This window comes from Xenopus laevis, chromosome 1L (assembly GCF_017654675.1).
Source record: "Xenopus laevis strain J_2021 chromosome 1L, Xenopus_laevis_v10.1, whole genome shotgun sequence".
Taxonomy (NCBI): domain Eukaryota; kingdom Metazoa; phylum Chordata; class Amphibia; order Anura; family Pipidae; genus Xenopus; species Xenopus laevis.
The window spans coordinates 12,712,797-12,731,051 of record NC_054371.1 but is presented as its reverse complement, the minus strand read 5'-3'; the positions used below and the strand labels follow the sequence as shown (position 1 = coordinate 12,731,051).

Genomic DNA, 18,255 nt, shown 5'->3' with positions numbered 1-18,255 from the left:
GCAGGAACCATGTATCCAAACCTGGGGTCAATCTAGTGCTGCCTTTAAAGTAATGTAGCAACTCTTTAGTTGGATTTAGAAAAAGACTGGACTTGCAAAAGTACCCTGGAATCTCTCTGTACTGACTATATGCAAACTTAGGGGGTTGTTCCTGCTGAACCGTGCTTAGTACAGGCAATACCTATGCAGCCATAGTTTTATGGGATATCTCTGTTCAGACTATGAGCAAAGTTAGGGGTCTGTTCCTGCTGAATTGTGCTTAGTACAGGGGAATACCTATGCTGCCATAGTTTTATGGGATCTCTCTGTACAGACTATGAGCAAACTTAGGGACTGTTCCTACTGAATTGTGCTTAGTACAGGGAATACCTATGCTGCCATAGTTTTATAGGATCTCTCTGTACAGACTATGAGCAAACTTAGGGGACTGTTCCTGCTGAATTGTGCTTAGTACAGGGAATACCTATGCTGCCATAGTTTTTGGGATCTATCTGTACAGACTATGAGCAAATTTAGAGGCTGTTCCTGCTGAATTGTGCTTAGTACAGGGGAATACCTATACTGCCATAGTTTTATGGGATCTCTCAGTACAGACTATGAGCAAACTTAGGGTCTGTTCCTGCTGAATAGTGCTTAGTACAGGGAATACCTATGCTGCCATAGTTTTATGGGATCTCTCTGTACAGACTATGAGCAAACTTAGGGGACTGTTCCTGCTGAATTGTGCTTAGTACAGGGAATACCTATGCTGCCATAGTTTTATGGGATCTCTCTGTACAGACTATGAGCAAACTTAGGGGACTGTTCCTGCTGAATTGTGCTTAGTACAGGGAATACCTATGCTGCCATAGTTTTATGGGATCTCTCTGTACAGACTATGAGCAAACTTAGGGACTGTTCCTGCTGAATTGTGCTTAGTACAGCGAATACCTATGCTGCCATAGTTTTATGGGATCTCTCTGTACAGACTATGAGCAAACTTAGGGGACTGTTCCGGTGCCAGATGTAGTGCCATTTAACAAAACTATTTAGTGAAGTACAGAGGCTACTGTATCAGACCATAGAGTGTTAGCTCTATGGTCTTATTCCAGAATACCTGGAATAAGGGCAATACAATGTTCAACAAGCCTTATATAAGAATGTGACTTTATTAAATAAAGTTGTTTTCTTTTTTAAATCTTCTGATATTGCACAGAAATTGTGTCCCTCCTGCTGAATTAGAGTCCCCCTTTCTGTTCAGTTTCTGATCTGTTTGTTGCTATTTCTGCTCAGAGCCGCAGCAGAGCAGCCACCGCTTACTATTTGTGGTCTCAACTAGTAAGATCCAAACAGCAATCACATAGCGAAATTGTATAAAACACGGCCCTGTTTTCCTTGCCACTATACAGCATCCGTGCCCAGACGGTGGTTTGTGTTTTTGGCCAGAGAGATACCAGCACTTTTAAAGGGGAAAGAAACTTCACTATGTGAAGTAAAACCAGAGCGAGTGTGTGTGACTTCATAATACTGAATAGTTTACAGTCATGCTTTTTGTCTTTCAGTTCATCTCCTCTCGGATACAATTCAGGGGGTAACTGCTACAGCCATTGGGGTACAGTACCAACAGTCGTGGCTGTGTATTATGTGAGTATTTTTAAATGGTAGGATGTCCTCTTTATTGACTGTTTCATAAGGGATAATGTACCCCCTACTGTAAACGATAAGGATATTAGAAGTCACTGAGGGATTGTTCTGTGACCATATAAAGGCACAAGGCTGCAGGCTGAGTTATACAGGGAACTCTGAGTATCACTCATGTATTATAAGGGATAATGTACCCCCTACTGTAAATGATAAGGATATTAGAAGTCACTGAGGGGTTGTTCTGTGACCATATAAAGGCACAAGGCTGCAGGCTGAGTTATACAGGGAACTCTGAGTATCACTCATGTATTATAAGGGATAATGTACCCCCTACTGTAAATGATAAGGATATTAGAAGTCACTGAGGGGTTGTTCTGTGACCATATAAAGGCACAAGGCTGCAGGCTGAGTTATACAGGGAACTCTGAGTATCCCTCGTGTATTATAAGGGATAATGTACCCCCTACTGTAAATGATAAGGATATTAGAAGTCACTGAGGGGTTGTTCTGTGACCATATAAAGGCACAAGGCTGCAGGCTGAGTTATACAGTGAACTCTGAGTATCACTCATGTATTATAAGGGATGATGTACCCCCTACTGTAAATGATAAGGATATTAGAAGTCACTGAGGGGTTGTTCTGTGACCATATAAAGGCACAAGGCTGCAGGCTGATGAACTCTGAGTATCACTCATGTATTATAAGGGATAATGTACCCCCTACTGTAAATGATAAGGAAATTAGAAGTCGCTGAGGGGTTGTTCTGTGACCATATAAAGGCACAAGGCTGCAGGCTGAGTTATACAGGGAACTCTGAGTATCACTCATGTATTATAAGGAATAATGTATACTATATAATAATCCTAATACCGGTAATTATATAGTGAATAAAACACCCCTCTTGTAAAATATAAGGATTTTATAAGTTACAGCTGAGTTCCACCACCATATAAAAACATGAGGCAGAAGGCAGTCATTTTTTACAGCTCATGGAACTCTGAGGTGACTTCTAATATCCTCATATTTTGCAACAGGGGGTACTTAATTTATTATAATACACACTAATCACTGTTTATAAGGATATAATTTACAGGATATTCATGGATCTCGTGTATTATAAGGATATACAGTACGAAGTCATTGATGAGTTCTCTGATTTGTAATGGATTAGAATTCTCTGCTTCATTTTAACAGCCATAGATCATTTTAAACTTCCCAAATTCAGAATATAATGGGGAAAAACCCCCACAAAAATAAAAAAAGAACATTTGCAGCTAGCAATACAGATGTCTCCATTATACCAAAAAATATTTAAAAATAATTGCCCCCTAAATTTAGACAATCCTTTTCCCTTTCTTGCCAGAGTTACCAGGCTTTTACATATACATCAGAAACGCACCTACATTCTAATCATTGAGCCTTACAGACAGCAGGAAGCAATGTATTTTTTTTTTGTTTTGGATTCTTGGTTATTTCCTTTGGCAACTATTTAGTTCTGGGAGATTTCCCCCACGTTTAGCAGGACCTCAGCCAATGTCAGCTGTGATCCTGCATTTACCAACAAGTTTGTATCCCTTCCCCGGCCCCATACTTTCCTACTCTAACACCATAATGCTTTGAGTATGGGGAGAGGAGAAGCCGTGCCTCTTTAGCTGTTATAGAGCGGGGCCCTCCAGCTGTTATTCAATGCAATTCACAACAGATAGGCAGGGATTAGCAGCAGGTGCCCTTTAGTTTTTTTAATTGAGAATTAAAGCCTAACTAAAGAAGTAGCTAGAAATGTTGTACATGATGTTTTGTGCTTCTGTACCAGCCCAAGGCAACCACAGCCCTTTAGCAGTAAAGATATGTCTCCAAAGATGCCCCAGTAGCTCCCCATCTTCTTTTCTGCTGATTCACTGCACATGCTCTGTGCTGCTGTCACTTACTGAGCTTAGGGAGCCACTCACAATATACAGTACACATAGAATAGAAATGTCACAATATAAGGCTGATTAGTAATTAATACACATAATTACTACATGGCAGCACAGAAACCAGTGCAATTAGCATCAGAATTGAATAATCAGCAAACCTGTAGCATCAGCTTATATTACAGCCAGGGAAGCTCATTTTCTGCTGGATAATTAGTGACGAGCCCTAAGCTTAGCTTCTCAACAGCCAATCAGAGCCCACTGAGCATGTGAGTGTCACAGACACTTTCCAAGATGGTGACCCCCTGTGACAAGTTTGAAGTCCTGGATCATTGCTGCTATTGACAAGCTCAAACTTTAGCCTCGTGCAATAAGTTCAGTATGTAATATAAGGCATTTTTAGCCACATTCATTTTTAGGATTTGCTTTAAACTTCACTGGCAGGCACTTGATCTGCCTGTTTGTCTATATCCCCTGCTGTCCCCTAGCTGACACTTATAGGGTTAGGTCAGTAGTTCTGTTCAGGTACTTGGTGTTAATCATCCGTATGAAGGTTGGTTGCATGTAGTAAAAGTGCAGTCTGTCATGGACACATTTCATTCTGGAGTTGCCTCCCTCCTGCCCTTCATAATGAGTATTTGTTGGCTGTTCCCAAAAACCCAGCCACTTTTCATGCGGAGCCAAAAACCTTTATTCGAGATGATCCATTCACAGCCGTAAAGGAAATTTAATTTAATTCCTCTTTAATCCTTGGACAGACCAAATAAACTTTGCGTGTCTTGAGGGCAAATATGTCTTCAGTAATCCTGGGCACTGTCTGCTCCAAGACAATGGGACGCTTACAGTAGAAACAAAGCGAATCTAAAGTGAAAAAATATGTGCCAGGCCTCACCGTCCCAAAGTGTTTTTTAGATACTGGAAAAGGAAACTTGTTGCGTCAGTTGCATGGTCTTTAGTTCGACTGCCAGATTGTCCCGTTGCACCGAGTTGGCAATTGAACTATCGCCGTGTCCATCAGAAATCCTTTCGCTAGTAAAATCCCCCATATGCAGGCACTTAGGATTTAATTGTTTAGGTCTGTACAGAACAATGAATTCTTTGAAAGTCTCCTGTGTCTTCCCACAACCTCTCTTGGACAATATTGGCTCACACTCGGGAACACGCGTGCACCCAGATGCAGTGCTTCTCTGTCATAAGGGTGCCTCTTGTTAACTCAAAATTAACTAAAAAATTAACACTGGGTATAGTGTAGATAATTGTATTCTAATAAAATTAACAGGAATCTACTATTTATGGTCCCTTTGGGCCAAACAGAACAAAAATTTAGAGGTAGAAGAGTAACCAAAAACAGATATGGTACGGCAAACAGCGGCAGCTGTAGGGCAAGAAAGCAACACTGACCCGATGCTAAGGTAATCCCTTGTTTTCTTCACCAGTTGCACTATAAAGTCCCTTCAGAAAAGGCATGTTTGCATCAGTCGGCTGGAGAGACCCCAGAACTGGGGGGAGAACTCTTGTGAGGTCAGGTTTGTCATCCTCGTCCTGGCGCCACCTAAAATGGTGAGTAACATTTTTGATAAATGCAGGTTTTGATTTTAATGCATGCAATACAATATACTGTACTGTGTACATACAGCACTATGGCAGCTTCCATTTTTAGATGGATGGATGGCTAGGTGGATGATGGCTGGGTGGATGGATGGCTTGGTGAAGGGTGGATGATGGATGGATGGATGGGTGGATGGATGGGTTGGATGGATGGGTGATGGCTAGGTGGATGATGAATGGCTAGGTGGATGATGGATGGATGGATGGATGGATGGATGGATAGGTGGGTGGATGATGGATGGATGGATGGATAGGTGGGTGGATGATGGATGGATAGGTGGGTGGATGATGGATGAATAGATAATGGATGGAAAGATAATGGATAGATGTATAGATAAGAGAGAAATGGACAGAGAGAGAAATCGACAAGTAGATAATAGGTAGATAATAGATAAAAGGATGGATGGATGGATGGAAGAACCAGAGAAATGGTAGAAAATGTAAAATCAGGGAAATTAATATATATTTGTGGAACCTCCAGAAAACTATGTAAAATGAGGGGAAACTTAAAATCAGGGAATTTAAAATTGAGGTTTCACATACATTTGCCAGCATAGGCCTGAGGGACTGCTGCTCTAGGCTTGTTCATGTTCCAAGAAAGAATATGAAATCAGGTAATCCGATGGCCCAGAATAGCCTATTTTTTTTATCTGGTTTCCATGACTACTAAAACTTCAAACTTCAGTTTCTAGCCTGCGCTGGGACATAACGAGTTTTAAGATGTCCAAAATCCATACTCTAATCTATGCTGGTAACTGAGTTTGCCAGTGCCCTCCGTTTCTATGAGAGAAATTGAAATGCCCAGCAATCACAACAGTGGGTGGAGTTCTAGAGCTGGAGCAATATATTGATGTTTTTTTGTTTGTACCATTAACTTATCTCTATCTGTGCTCACTGTAAAAGGAATTTAAAGGACAACTAAACCATAAAAATGTGGCTAAAAATGGCATATTTTATATAGTGAACTTATTGCACGAGGCTAAAGTTTGAGCTTGTCAATAGCAGCAATGATCCAGGACTTCAAACTTGTCACAGGGGGTCACCATCTTGGAAAGTGTCTGTGACACTCACATGCTCAGTGGGCTCTGATTGGCTGTTGAGAAGCTAAGCTTAGGGCTCGTCACTAATTATCCAGCAGAAAATGAGCTTCCCTGGCTGTAATATAAGCTGATGCTACAGGTTTGCTGATTATTACATTCTGATGCTAATTGCACTGGTTTCTGTGGTGCCATGTAATAATTATCTGTATTAATTACTAATCAGCCTTATATTGTGACAATATTTAATGCCCCTTCATTTCTGTATTCATTGTTTCAGAAAAGCACCAAAACAGCGACAGAAGTCGGTAGGACGTTCGCCACAATGTTTTCCGACATAAACTTCCGGCAAAAGCTTTTAGAAACCAAAACAGAAGAGGAGTTTAAAGAGGCCTTAGTGCACCAGAGGCACCTGTTGACCCTCGTTAACAAGCATTCGTCACTAAACGATGGCCATAAAGTGCAGAGCCACAAGCCGTTAAAGGTAAGAAAATCATCCCCCGCCACCACTGTCTCCAAAATAAGTGAATCTTAAAAATAAGTGAATGTAAAATTGATGAGGGGGCTATTCTAAGTACTTTTGCAATGTACATTCATAATTTTTTATTTATTTTTTGAATTCCAAGATATTAAATGATACATGTGATGTTAATATGAATGAATTTTATTACAACAGCGCCACCTACTGGTCATTTTCCCACCAGTCTGACCACCAAGTAGTCAAGGAAGTTGTCAGGAGAAAGAAAGAGGCTGCTCTGATGGTCTCCTGACAACTTCCTAAACTACTTTATGACTTCTTATCCTTTAAAGAAGTCAGTTTAGCCATATCATCAATTACATGAGATTATTATGGTGTGTTTGCATGTTAATTTGTACTATTTTTTTTCTATCATTTTTCTATTTATTGCCTCTGGAGGATCTGCTCCTGGTACCTACAGCTGGGCACCCCAGACAGGTCTGCCACCAATCTTTTAGTGTCTGCTGGTCTGTGTCTAATGGCAGTAATGAGCTTCTTGCCATGGCGCTGCCCAGGGGCTCGCTGGCTTCTTCCAATCGCATGGCCCAGATCACTGTGCCAGTTTCTAATTCTTATTGGTAACCAGGGACCTTGGGCTGAGGCTCCTCCAGACCCATGTAGTTTCTTGGAAGAACACCAAATCCTTTTCATTTTTCCATCCAATGATCACCTGTGCCAAATGAAGGTGTGGGTGTATGCAGTACAGAAATCAATGAAGAAGGTGACCGTGCTCTGGGATTCCCTATCTGACAAGTTGAACCATAGGACACCGGATAACTGGCCATAAATTGGATCATTTAATGCTATTGTCACAATCCTTCACGTCAACATCCCAAATACTCCTCTCTGGCAGGGAGTAGAAGAACTCTTGATCATTTCTTCCTTTTTGCTGGTGAGCCATGCACCATGAGCAGATGACATTTTATCAGTTTGGACAGATGGTTAAAACTGACCCTGGGAACCGACAAACATGATGATTGGACAGCCAAACTGCCTTGACAAATGCTCCGTGCACAAACCAGCCAGCCCCTGGCACTGCAATGTGTTTTACAAGTGTTTCTGCATAAGCTTCAGTTCCATCTGTCTTGTATTGGCCCGACATACAGATAACTGTGCTATAACTGTGCACCCATAACTGGGCCCCTGCTGAGTTATTGGGGTTGGTAAATGCCCAAAACACAATGGCCATGCCATAATTCGAATACAAACATGGCATAAAACATATTTGGATTCTTATGTGCCCATCGGGCTGGTGCAGTTGCTCTTGGCAATGCCAGTTCTGTCCTTTCAGTGAAGTTCAGAATTGCAAAACAGATATTTATACTGGCACCAGCCACTCAGGTTAAGTGCCTTTCTGTCCCTGGGTTGGGGCGACATATTTAGCCCACTCTTCAGCTGCGCTGGACTCCTAACGTATGATACAGTGTGGCACATTGCTGTGTAATTACCTTTACTTCCATTGGGCTCTATTTTAAAGGGTGTTTTACCTTCAACTTAACTTTTATAGTTATAGAATAGTCGATTATAAGCAATTTTTTAAATGGTCTTCATTATTTATTTTTTTATATTTAATAGTGTAATTATTTGCCATCTTCTTCTGACTCTTTCCAGTTCTCAAATAGGGGTCACTGACCTCCAGACCTCTCCTATTGATATGCCTGTCTCCTATTTAAATCAATACATGGTTGCTAGGGTAATTTGGAACCTAGCAACCAGATTGCTGATAGGGATTGAATCCAAACCCTAATTTGCATATACAAATCAGGATGGAGGGAGGAAAAGAGCTTACATTTTTTTCACCTTGTTTTGTGATTTTAAAGGTCAGGGAACCCGGGCAGATTCAGTCGCCCAGCAACAAATCTCCTCTTCTTCGGGGCGACTAATCTCCCCAAACTGCCTCCCTGGGGGCTAAAATGCAAATTGATGATGGGATGGCACTTTGCGCGATTTGTTTTCCAAAGTTGCCCGAAGTTTCCTCATGAGGCATACCACCGGCGATCCGCATTTTAGCCTGCGGGGAGGCAGTTTGGGGGGATTAATCGCCGGGCGTCTAATCTCCCTAAATCTGCCTGTGTGTCCTGACCCTTAGGATTTGTATTTGGTTCGGCCGAATCCTGCTGTAAAAGTGAAGCTCCTGGCTGAATCACAAACTGAATCCTAGATTGAGTGCATCCCTAATTGCTGCAACTGCAAATTGGAGAGCTGCTGAATATAAAAAGCTAATTATTAAAAAACCACAAATAATAAAAATTGAAACCGATTGCAAATGTAGCAGCACTCTAAGACTGCAGGACCTATTCACTATCAATGTGATGGCACTATTCATGGAATGCCTCAAGTAAAGCTTGGCCATAGATGCCCAGATTTGGGTGGCCAGTTTGACCACTTTTAGGCAAGTAATGTTTCAGCACTCGCTCATACTTGCAGACCATGTTTGTTATATGGACTTTCTGCGTTAAAACGAAAGTTTCATTATAATTTTTAGTTTTTCCTTCAGTATACAAATTGGAATCCCCAGGGCTAGTGAGCTATGGTCCGTGGCCGATGTGTGGGACAGGTTCCAATCCTGATGGATTAGTGGGTTGCAAGCCTTGCATTAACTAGCCTTATGCTTACAACATGAATATACTAGGAAGCACAGGGGGTGTACATTGGAGAATCCTTTCTGAGCTTTATCCTGTTCCTTATTGGTGCTTGCAGCGTCAAATAGAAAACCTAGCTCATCCCTTAAATCTCAGTAAGTAGATGTTGGGCTGTGCATTTGCCTAATTAAAGCTAGACCTTAATTCTATTGAAAATCTTCCAGCACTTCCCTGAAATCTTTTGATCTACATTTTTTAGTTTGGTTTGAATAACTGGCAAAGCTAGACAGGTTACTGGATTGGGTAGGGGGCATGTCTTTGTGTTTCCCTCAAAATAAAAACAAGCTTTTTAACAGACCTGTCAAGGAAAAGTGTGGCTAGAAGAGCTTGGCTGGAGGAGAGCTGACTAATGATAATGTTGCATGTAGTCAGGAGCAGCAGTGCAGGGCTAGCCGATACTGCTTCAATAGCATTTATTTTCTCAAATAACTTTAAAACCAGTCTGCTGGGCCCCACTAATTGGGCATCTCTCCTTCAAGGTTATTAACGCAAGACTCTCCTCCAGCGGGAGCTTATAGCAGTGATACATAGTGTATTAACTACATGCTGCTAAAATGTGATGCTGCTCTGTGCAACTGTCTGCGCCCTTTCTGTGAGTGCAGTCTCTGTGGCAGCTCCCGCTGTAAAACACAATTCATCTCCTTGTGTAATTCCCTTTGCTTGTGTATCTCACCTGTCCGTTTATTTCTTTCCAGCTGAATGATTTTTTCAATGTGGGAAAGGGAATTTTCGATGACATTGCACGCAGATTGCCGGTATACCCGTTGGATTTTACAGACGGTAAGGAACGACCCCGTTTCTATAAAAAGGGCTTGGGCTATTTGCAGAACTACAGCTCCCAGCATCCCATGGGGCAGTTGTTGGGAGAAGCTCCAACAAGCGTTGTCTTCATGTGGATGGAGTCTAAACCAGCCTTTCAGAATCTTCCCCAAAATACTTGTTTACAAGCTGCTAATAAGGCGTTGGTCTGTAGTCTACGGGTATAGGGTATAAGCGCTGCTTATTATTACAGTGATTTAAGCAGCACATTCCATGTTTGGTCTGCAAGCAGAATGCTCGTGTAATTGGTTCAGTACATCTCATTATAAATGCTTTAATTAGGTTTGGGATGAAGGAAATGAAAACCTGAAATCGCTGTGATTCTCTGCCTCTGCTATGGGAGTGAATCAGGTCCTTGGCTGTATCCTAACCAGGCGCATTTCTCTTCTGGCAGGTATAATCGGAAATAACAAGGCCATAGGAAAGTACATTACAACTATGATTTTCTTGTACTTTGCCTGCCTCCTGCCCTCTATAGCCTTTGGCTCTTTGAATGACGAAAGCACCGCAGGGGTGATTGGTAAGATTTTCTTTGAAGATCATTTGTTTTGCAACTATCAACTTGGAAGAGCATGAACAGGTGGGTAGTAGTTGTGGTTTTAAGCAGCAATGCCACTTCACTTGCAAACTGAGGATATAAGTGGCCGAGTAGAAAGGCGCTCAGGGGGGAACCTCGGCCGAGGAGCTCGTTCCTTGCAAGGGTTTTGAGAAGCAGGTTTAATACAAAAGACTTCTACTACTTGAATATAATACCTGTTATGGTGATGCACCTTGGTTACACAGGGAGACTGTTGCTTTGTCGACACTTGTATTGACCTTCTTACAATGGCTCTACCTTATCCCATGTCCAATGGAGAGCTTTGCTTTTATTTTGGCTTTGAAAAGACCGCTAAACTCAAAACCAATGCAAGTTCCAGAGTTGCCAAATCACCCAAGTCCAGAATGCTTTGTGCTCTGCCACCTATTCTGCAGTTTGTGAGCAAGTTTCATTACTGCTTCATCCCATACAAAAGCAGGGCCCCTTCAGCTGTTACTTGCTTCAAATTCACATTGCTGAAGGGGTACTGACTGTAGACTTTTTATGGTGTTTCTTTTGGGTGGGGGGAGTTATATATCCTTATGTGTATAAGTAACAGCACTCAAGCTCCAATGTCTCTATGTGTGGTGCAAGTCCAATCACAAGGTTTCCGATATTCCCTCAATATTTAGTAAGAACAAGCGGACAGCACTCACTTCTTAATGCAAAAGACGATTGTATTAAGCGTATACATCACCATAGATGTGCACATTTTAAAGGCGATGTTTCGGGCCAGATGTGGCCCGAAACGTCGCCTTTAAAATGTGCACATCTATGGTTATGTATACTCTACAGTATTATTTGTTTTATGCTCTACAGTATTATTTGTTTTAATTCGGGGAATATTGTACATAATAGTGATATGCGGGCCAACCTGAATCCTGCAGGATTTATGGGTTTACTTGTGGGTCTGTCGGGTTTGGGTTGACTTCCATATAAAGTCTGCGAGCCACGGGTGCGTGTGACTTCTTAGTGCCCCACTTCAACTGGTTTACGCTCGTTTTTATATACTAGTGCACCGGCGTGTCCCGCCCCCTTCTGTGACATCACTGCAGAGCAGGCGCAGGTATATAAATAGGAGCCGCTATAGTTCCAGGGGTACCCAGGGCACAAATCACTCGCCCCAAATCTCCCCCTAACTGACCTTCAGGCTGGTCCCCCTTAGCTCATAACAAGGTTACAGATATATAGAGACATGGGGTAACAGTGACCCTGTTATAGTTCTAGGGGTACCCAGGGTACAGATAAGCACTCACCCCAAATCTCCCCCTAACTGACCTTCAGACTGGGCCCCCTTAGCTCATAACAAGGTTACAGATATATAGAAACATTGGGGTGTCACCCTGCTATAGTTCCAGGGGTACCCAGGGTACAAATAAGCACTCACCCCAAATCTCCCCCTAACTGGCCTTCAGACTGGGCCCCCTTAGCTCATAACAAGGTTACAGATATATAGAAACATTGGGGTAACAGTCACCCTGCTATAGTTCCAGGGGTACCCAGGGCACAAATAAACACTCACCCCAAATCTCCCCCTAACTGGCCTTCAGACTGGGGAGCAGAGATGCCTGGGATTTGATCACAAATAAATGCAGAGTGCTGTCTCCTGGTACCATTTAGTTCTGTTTAATGTGAGAGTCCCTAAATTATTTATCTGCTGATAAAACCTTTTAAATTCAATTGAAAGCAAAGAAAAACCTCAATTTACAGCATTTTAGGATGCGGGTAATTGCATTTCAGATATAATTGCAGTCTAATGTGTTTGCACTTTGATATCTCTCCTTTTACAAGAGAGAGAATATTTATAAGGGTAAAGTGGCAGGAAGAGAGGATAATACTTGTGCTCCCGAGATGTGGTTTAGTAAATATACCTGCATCCGCAAACACAACAAATATCCAACATGTTCTGCTGGGAATAAGGGAATTTTTATTACTGGCAAGTTGCTGTGACTCCCACACCTTATCAGATTCAATAAAGGGAACATTTAGCCGATTTGTCATTATTATACTATAGCCAAGGGGTGGTCTTGCATTGTGCTTCTTTGGCATATACAGAGAAGGAATGCTCTGGGCAAACAATGAGCTATACCCTCATACTGTACTGTATAACGGAAACAATATGGCAACTCCTTCCCATATATATATAAATGTACAGAGAAGGAATGCTCTGGGCACACAAGCTGAACCCTCAAACTGATCTGTCTAAGGGAATCAATATGGCACCTCCCTCCTCCCATATGTATAAATACAAATATACAGAGAAGGAATGTTCTGGGCACACATTAAGCTACACCCTCATACTGTACGGTCTAAGGGAATCAATATGGCACCTCCTCCCATATGTATAAATACAAATATACAGAGAAGGAATGTTCTGGGCACACAATAAGCTACACCCTCATGCTGTAATGTCTAAGGGAATCAATATGGCACCTCCTCCCATATGTATAAATACAAATATACAGAGAAGGAATGTTCTGGGCACACAATAAGCTATACCCTCATACTGTACGGTCTAAGGGAATCAATATGGCACCTCCTCCCATATGTATAAATACAAATATACAGAGAAGGAATGTTCTGGGCACACAATAAGCTATACCCTCATACTGTACTGTCTAAGGGAATCAATATGGCATCTCCTCCTCCCATATGTATAAATACAAATATACAGAGAAGGAATGTTCTGGGCACACAATAAGCTATACCCTCATACTGTACTGTCTAGGAGAATCAATATGGCACCTCCTCCTCCCATATGTATAAATACAAATATACAGAGAAGGAATGTTCTGGGCACACAATAAGCTATACCCTCATACTGTACTGTCTAAGGGAATCAATATGGCACCTCCTCCTCCCATATGTATAAATACAAATATACAGAGAAGGAATGTTCTGGGCACACAATAAGCTATACCCTCATACTGTACTGTCTAAGGGAATCAATATGGCACCTCCTCCCATATGTATAAATACAAATATACAGAGAAGGAATGTTCTGGGCACACAATAAACTATACCCTCATACTGTACTGTCTAAGGGAATCAATATGGCACCTCCTCCCATATGTATAAATACAAATATACAGAGAAGGAATGTTCTGGGCACACAATAAGCTATACCCTCATACTGTACTGTCTAAGGGAAATAACATGACATTTTCATAACCACATGTCTGAGAACACATATATACGGATAAGTAATGTTTAACACCCTCTTGCAGTATTGTCTTAGAGAAACAATATGGCGGCCATACAGAATGTATAGACACAGGCTGTGAATGGTTCTTCTATAGATTAATCTGCTGCATCACTATCTGTCTGAAGGAAAAAAGGGGGCAAATAACCATAAAATGGGGCATAGTTTATGGTTATATAGGGGCAACTATTTGCTGAATGTGAATGCTGGTAATCTCGTGGGAACATTTTCAGTGGCTACAAAAAAAAAATGAAATGGCTTCAATTGTATGTGACCGTATTTGTATAGCAGATTTGGGTGCCCATGTGTGGCCCCCAGCTCCTCAATAGGACCAAATCTGGGACCTGCACATCATGACTCAACTCCATGACTCCATAAACAGGCCAACAAGCTGGTGACTGAAGAGAGGCCAGTGTATGACCATTCTGTAGAGATCTGTATAAACAAACACAGGCCACTTGACATTTAGAGCTTCCTAGAAACATTCGTAGAGGTGGGGCTGGGCAACCTGCTGGATTTATCCTTGAAAAAAAAATGGAAACCGGCTGAGGTGGGGGGTGAGGAGCAGCATCTGGAAAAGCCCCCAAAACAAGTTTCTATTTAACTGCTGCATAATTGAGCTTCTCTGTCAAATGGGAAATTGTGCCAGGCCGGTTAATGGAAAAAAATATTGTAAATGCAAATGAAGCCCTTTCATTTTCTGGTTTATATTTCATATTGTTGCCTTGATATGTAGAGCCTGTATCTGTTGCATGCAGTCTTCTCTATTGGCTGTCCATAGAAAGAGTCACTCAGTGGATATTCTGTGCTTTTTCTCTCGTTCCAGACGTTCAGAAGACAATCGTTGGCCAATGCATTGGGGGAGTTATTTACTCTCTGTTTTCTGGGCAACCGTTGGTTGTTTTGTTAACCACCGCTCCTTTGGCTTTATACATAAACGGTAAGATCATTGCATAAGGGTTTCACAATGTCATCTGATAGGGGTGCTTGACAGCCAAGTATTTGACTTCTAGAGGCGGACGGTTAATTTTAAATCTAAGGATATTTTAATTTGCCACATTAGTGTGAACCGCATGGAAGCAAAGCCTTTTCATTTGCTCCTGATATCACTACTGCTTCTTCTTCATTCTTATTTCACTAATAAAGGGAATCGCCCATGGTTTTGCTGGTTTTACTATTGAGTGCTGTTCTTAGATCTACCACGCAACTGCTATCTTGTGTTAGGGAGCTGTTATCTGGTTACCTTCCCATTGTTCTGTTGTTAGGCTGCTGGGGGGGAGGGGGTGATATCACTCCAACTTGCAGTACAGCAGTAATGAGTGACTGAAGTTTATCAGAGCACAAGTCACATGACTGAGGGCACCTGAGAAACTGACAATATGTCAAGGCTTGTGTCAGATTTCAAAATTTACAATTATAATTTATAAAATATGTTTGCTCTTTTGAGAAACAGATTTCAGTGCAGAATTCTGCTGGAGCAGCACTATTAACTGATTCATTTTGAAAAAATGTTTTCCCATGACAGTATCCCTTTAACTTTTAGTATGACATAGAGAGTGATATTCTGAGACAATTTGCAATTGGTTTTCCTTTTTTATTATTTGTGGGTTTTGAGTCATTTAGCTTTTTATTCAGCAGCTCTCCAGTTTGCAATTTCAGCTATCTGGTTGCTAGGGTCCAAAATACCATAGCAACCATGCATTGGTTTGAATAAGAGGCTGGAATACAATTGAGAGGGACAGAATAGAAAGATGAGTAAGAAAAAGTAGCAATATGGTTAATGTGTAGCCTTACAGTGCATTTGTCTTAAAAAATAGGGTTGGCGACCTCCATCTGAAAGCTTGAAATAGTCAGAAGAAGGCAAATAATTCAGAAACTATACATAATAAAAATTAATAAGAATTGAAAAGTTGACTTAAAGGTAAAACACCCCTTTAAGGGGGAACTGACATAGTTTTGCCAAGCTGTACAAAAGTTATATGACAATACAGGTATGGGATCCGTTATCCGGAAACGGTTAGCCAGAAAGCTCTGAATTGCAGAAAGGCTGTCCCATGGACTCCACTTTATCCAAATAGTCCAAATTTTTAAAAATAATTTCCATTTTTGCAGTAGCTTGTACTTGACCCAAACTGAGATATAATTCATCCTTATTGGAAGCAAAACCAGCCTATTGGGTTTATTTAATGTTTATATGATTTTCTAATAGAATTAAGATATGCAGATCCAAATTACGGAAATATCGGTTATCCAGAAAGCCCCAGGTCCCAAGCATTCTTTATATCTATATTCTTTATAACAGGTCCTATCCCTGTAGTTCTTCCCATCCATTAAAAAGTGGGGAATCTTATCATGATGAACGTTGTACCCACATGCTTCCAGATCGTCTCTTGGGTTGAGGAGAAGCATATTGGACAGTGGACTGGTTCCATGGCCCGACATTCCTGAAGAAATTCCATTCATTATGAGAATATATGAGCGATTACTTTGGCCTTTTTTGCTAATCCATTTTACAGAAGCGACAATAGAAAACATAATTCTGCCTTTGCCTCCCATCTGGCACAAAGCTCTCCTGCTAATTGAAGAAGCAATTGTTTTTAGACAAGTCTAGTTTGTCCTCTGCTCTCTGAATACCCCGGGGGTCACAGATGTAGAATCTCTGCAAGCCCTGAGCCAGCGTGGGTTCACCTGATTGTGTTCTGCCTGGAGAAGTGACTGTACACACACAGACTGAACACGATTGCTGCCCCTGCTATTCCATCCCAATATCATTTTATGTTTTTTTTATTCCTGTGACCCTCAATAACTGAACTGCGTTTAACCTTCGCTCTCTCTGTCTTTCCGCAGTAATCCGAGGGATCTGTGATGACTACAACCTGGACTTTAAGGCGTTCTATGCCTGGACTGGGCTGTGGAACAGCTGCTTTCTTATTCTGTACTCTCTCTTCAACTGTAGCCTGTTGATGAAACTATTCAAGAGGTGATTTGTCATGTCTCACTCATTACTGTGTGTCATGCCCAATGGACTTCCCTGTACTTGAAATTGTCAAGTCAAAATATGTTGTCACCTGGGTCACCTCTAAAATAATGGCTCACCCAAATCACCCCTAACTGACCTTCAGGCTGGGCCCCCTTAGCTCATAACAAGGTTACCGATATATTGAAACATTGGGGTAACAGTCACCCTGTTATAGTTCCAGGGGTACCCAGGGAACAAATAAGCACTCGCCCCAAATCTCCCCCTAACTGGCCTTCAGGCTGGGCCCCATTAGCTCATAACAAGGTTACAGATATATAGAAACATTAGGGTAACAGTCACCCTGCTATAGTTCCAGGGGTACCCAGGGAACAAATAAGCACTCGCCCCAAATCTCCCCCTAACTGACCTTCAGACTGGGCCCCCTTAGCTCATAACAAGGTTACAGATATATAGAAACATTGGGGTGTCACCCTGCTAAAGTTCCAGGGGTACCCAAGGCACAAATAATCACTCACCCCAAATCTCCCCCTAACTGACCTTCAGACTGGGCCCCCTTAGATCATAACAAGGTTACAGATATATAGAAACATTGGGGTGTCACCCTGCTATAGTTCCAGGGGTACCCAGGGCACAAATAAACACTCACCCCAAATCTCCCCCTAACTGACCTTCAGACTGGGCCCCCTTAGCTCATAACAAGGTTACAGATATATAGAAACATTGGGGTAACAGTCACCCTGCTATAGTTCCAGGGGTACCCAGGGTACAGATAAGCACTCACCCCAAATCTCCACATAACTGGACTTCGGGTTGCTTTTCCTGTCTATTAATTTGGGCCCTTCCAAGAGGGGGTTAACACCAGAAACCGGAGTCCTGTGAACTAGAAGCTCAGTAGATATTTAAAACAAAATATATGTCTCTATTCTTTTCTCTTGTTCTGAATTTTTCTTGTGTCTTTGATCATCTCCAGACTCAGTTTTTAATAGAATTTCTCTCTTTTTAGGTCGACAGAAGAAATCATAGCACTTTTTATATCCATAACGTTTGTGCTGGATGCACTTAAAGGGATTATCAAAAGTAAGTCCATTGACTTTAGAGCACAGTGCAGAATTCAGTCTATACTCCCAGAGTGGCCCACTTGCCCTGTTCTTTGCCTTGATCTAAATTTATCCTTAAACCACTTATCCTATAACCACTTCCTATTTTTTGCCCTCCTAAAATTAGATCTCAGAATTAAATTGGGCTTGCCATATTTGACTTTAAAGAAGAACTAAACCATAAAAATGAATATGGCTAAAAATGCCTTTTATAACATACTGAACTTATTGCACGAGGC

The 18,255-nt window shown here is 41.6% G+C and overlaps 1 protein-coding gene across 3 annotated transcripts in view; it reads left to right on the top strand.

Annotated features, from left to right (window-relative positions):
- slc4a11.L (solute carrier family 4 member 11 L homeolog) overlaps positions 1–18,255 on the top strand; it is a 92,731-nt gene that overhangs the window by 58,817 nt on the left and 15,659 nt on the right. For 2 of the 3 annotated variants that reach the window (XM_041587107.1, XM_041587111.1), the window contains exons 6-14: positions 1,542–1,623; positions 4,974–5,097; positions 6,463–6,666; positions 7,099–7,137; positions 10,037–10,121; positions 10,555–10,680; positions 14,766–14,879; positions 16,787–16,919; positions 17,923–17,996. In XM_041587107.1, coding sequence (XP_041443041.1) covers positions 1,542–1,623; positions 4,974–5,097; positions 6,463–6,666; positions 7,099–7,137; positions 10,037–10,121; positions 10,555–10,680; positions 14,766–14,879; positions 16,787–16,919; positions 17,923–17,996 — 981 coding nt within the window. The remainder of the gene's footprint in view (positions 1–1,541; positions 1,624–4,973; positions 5,098–6,462; positions 6,667–7,098; positions 7,138–10,036; positions 10,122–10,554; positions 10,681–14,765; positions 14,880–16,786; positions 16,920–17,922; positions 17,997–18,255) is intronic. The other variant, XM_041587115.1, reaches the window with a different exon arrangement.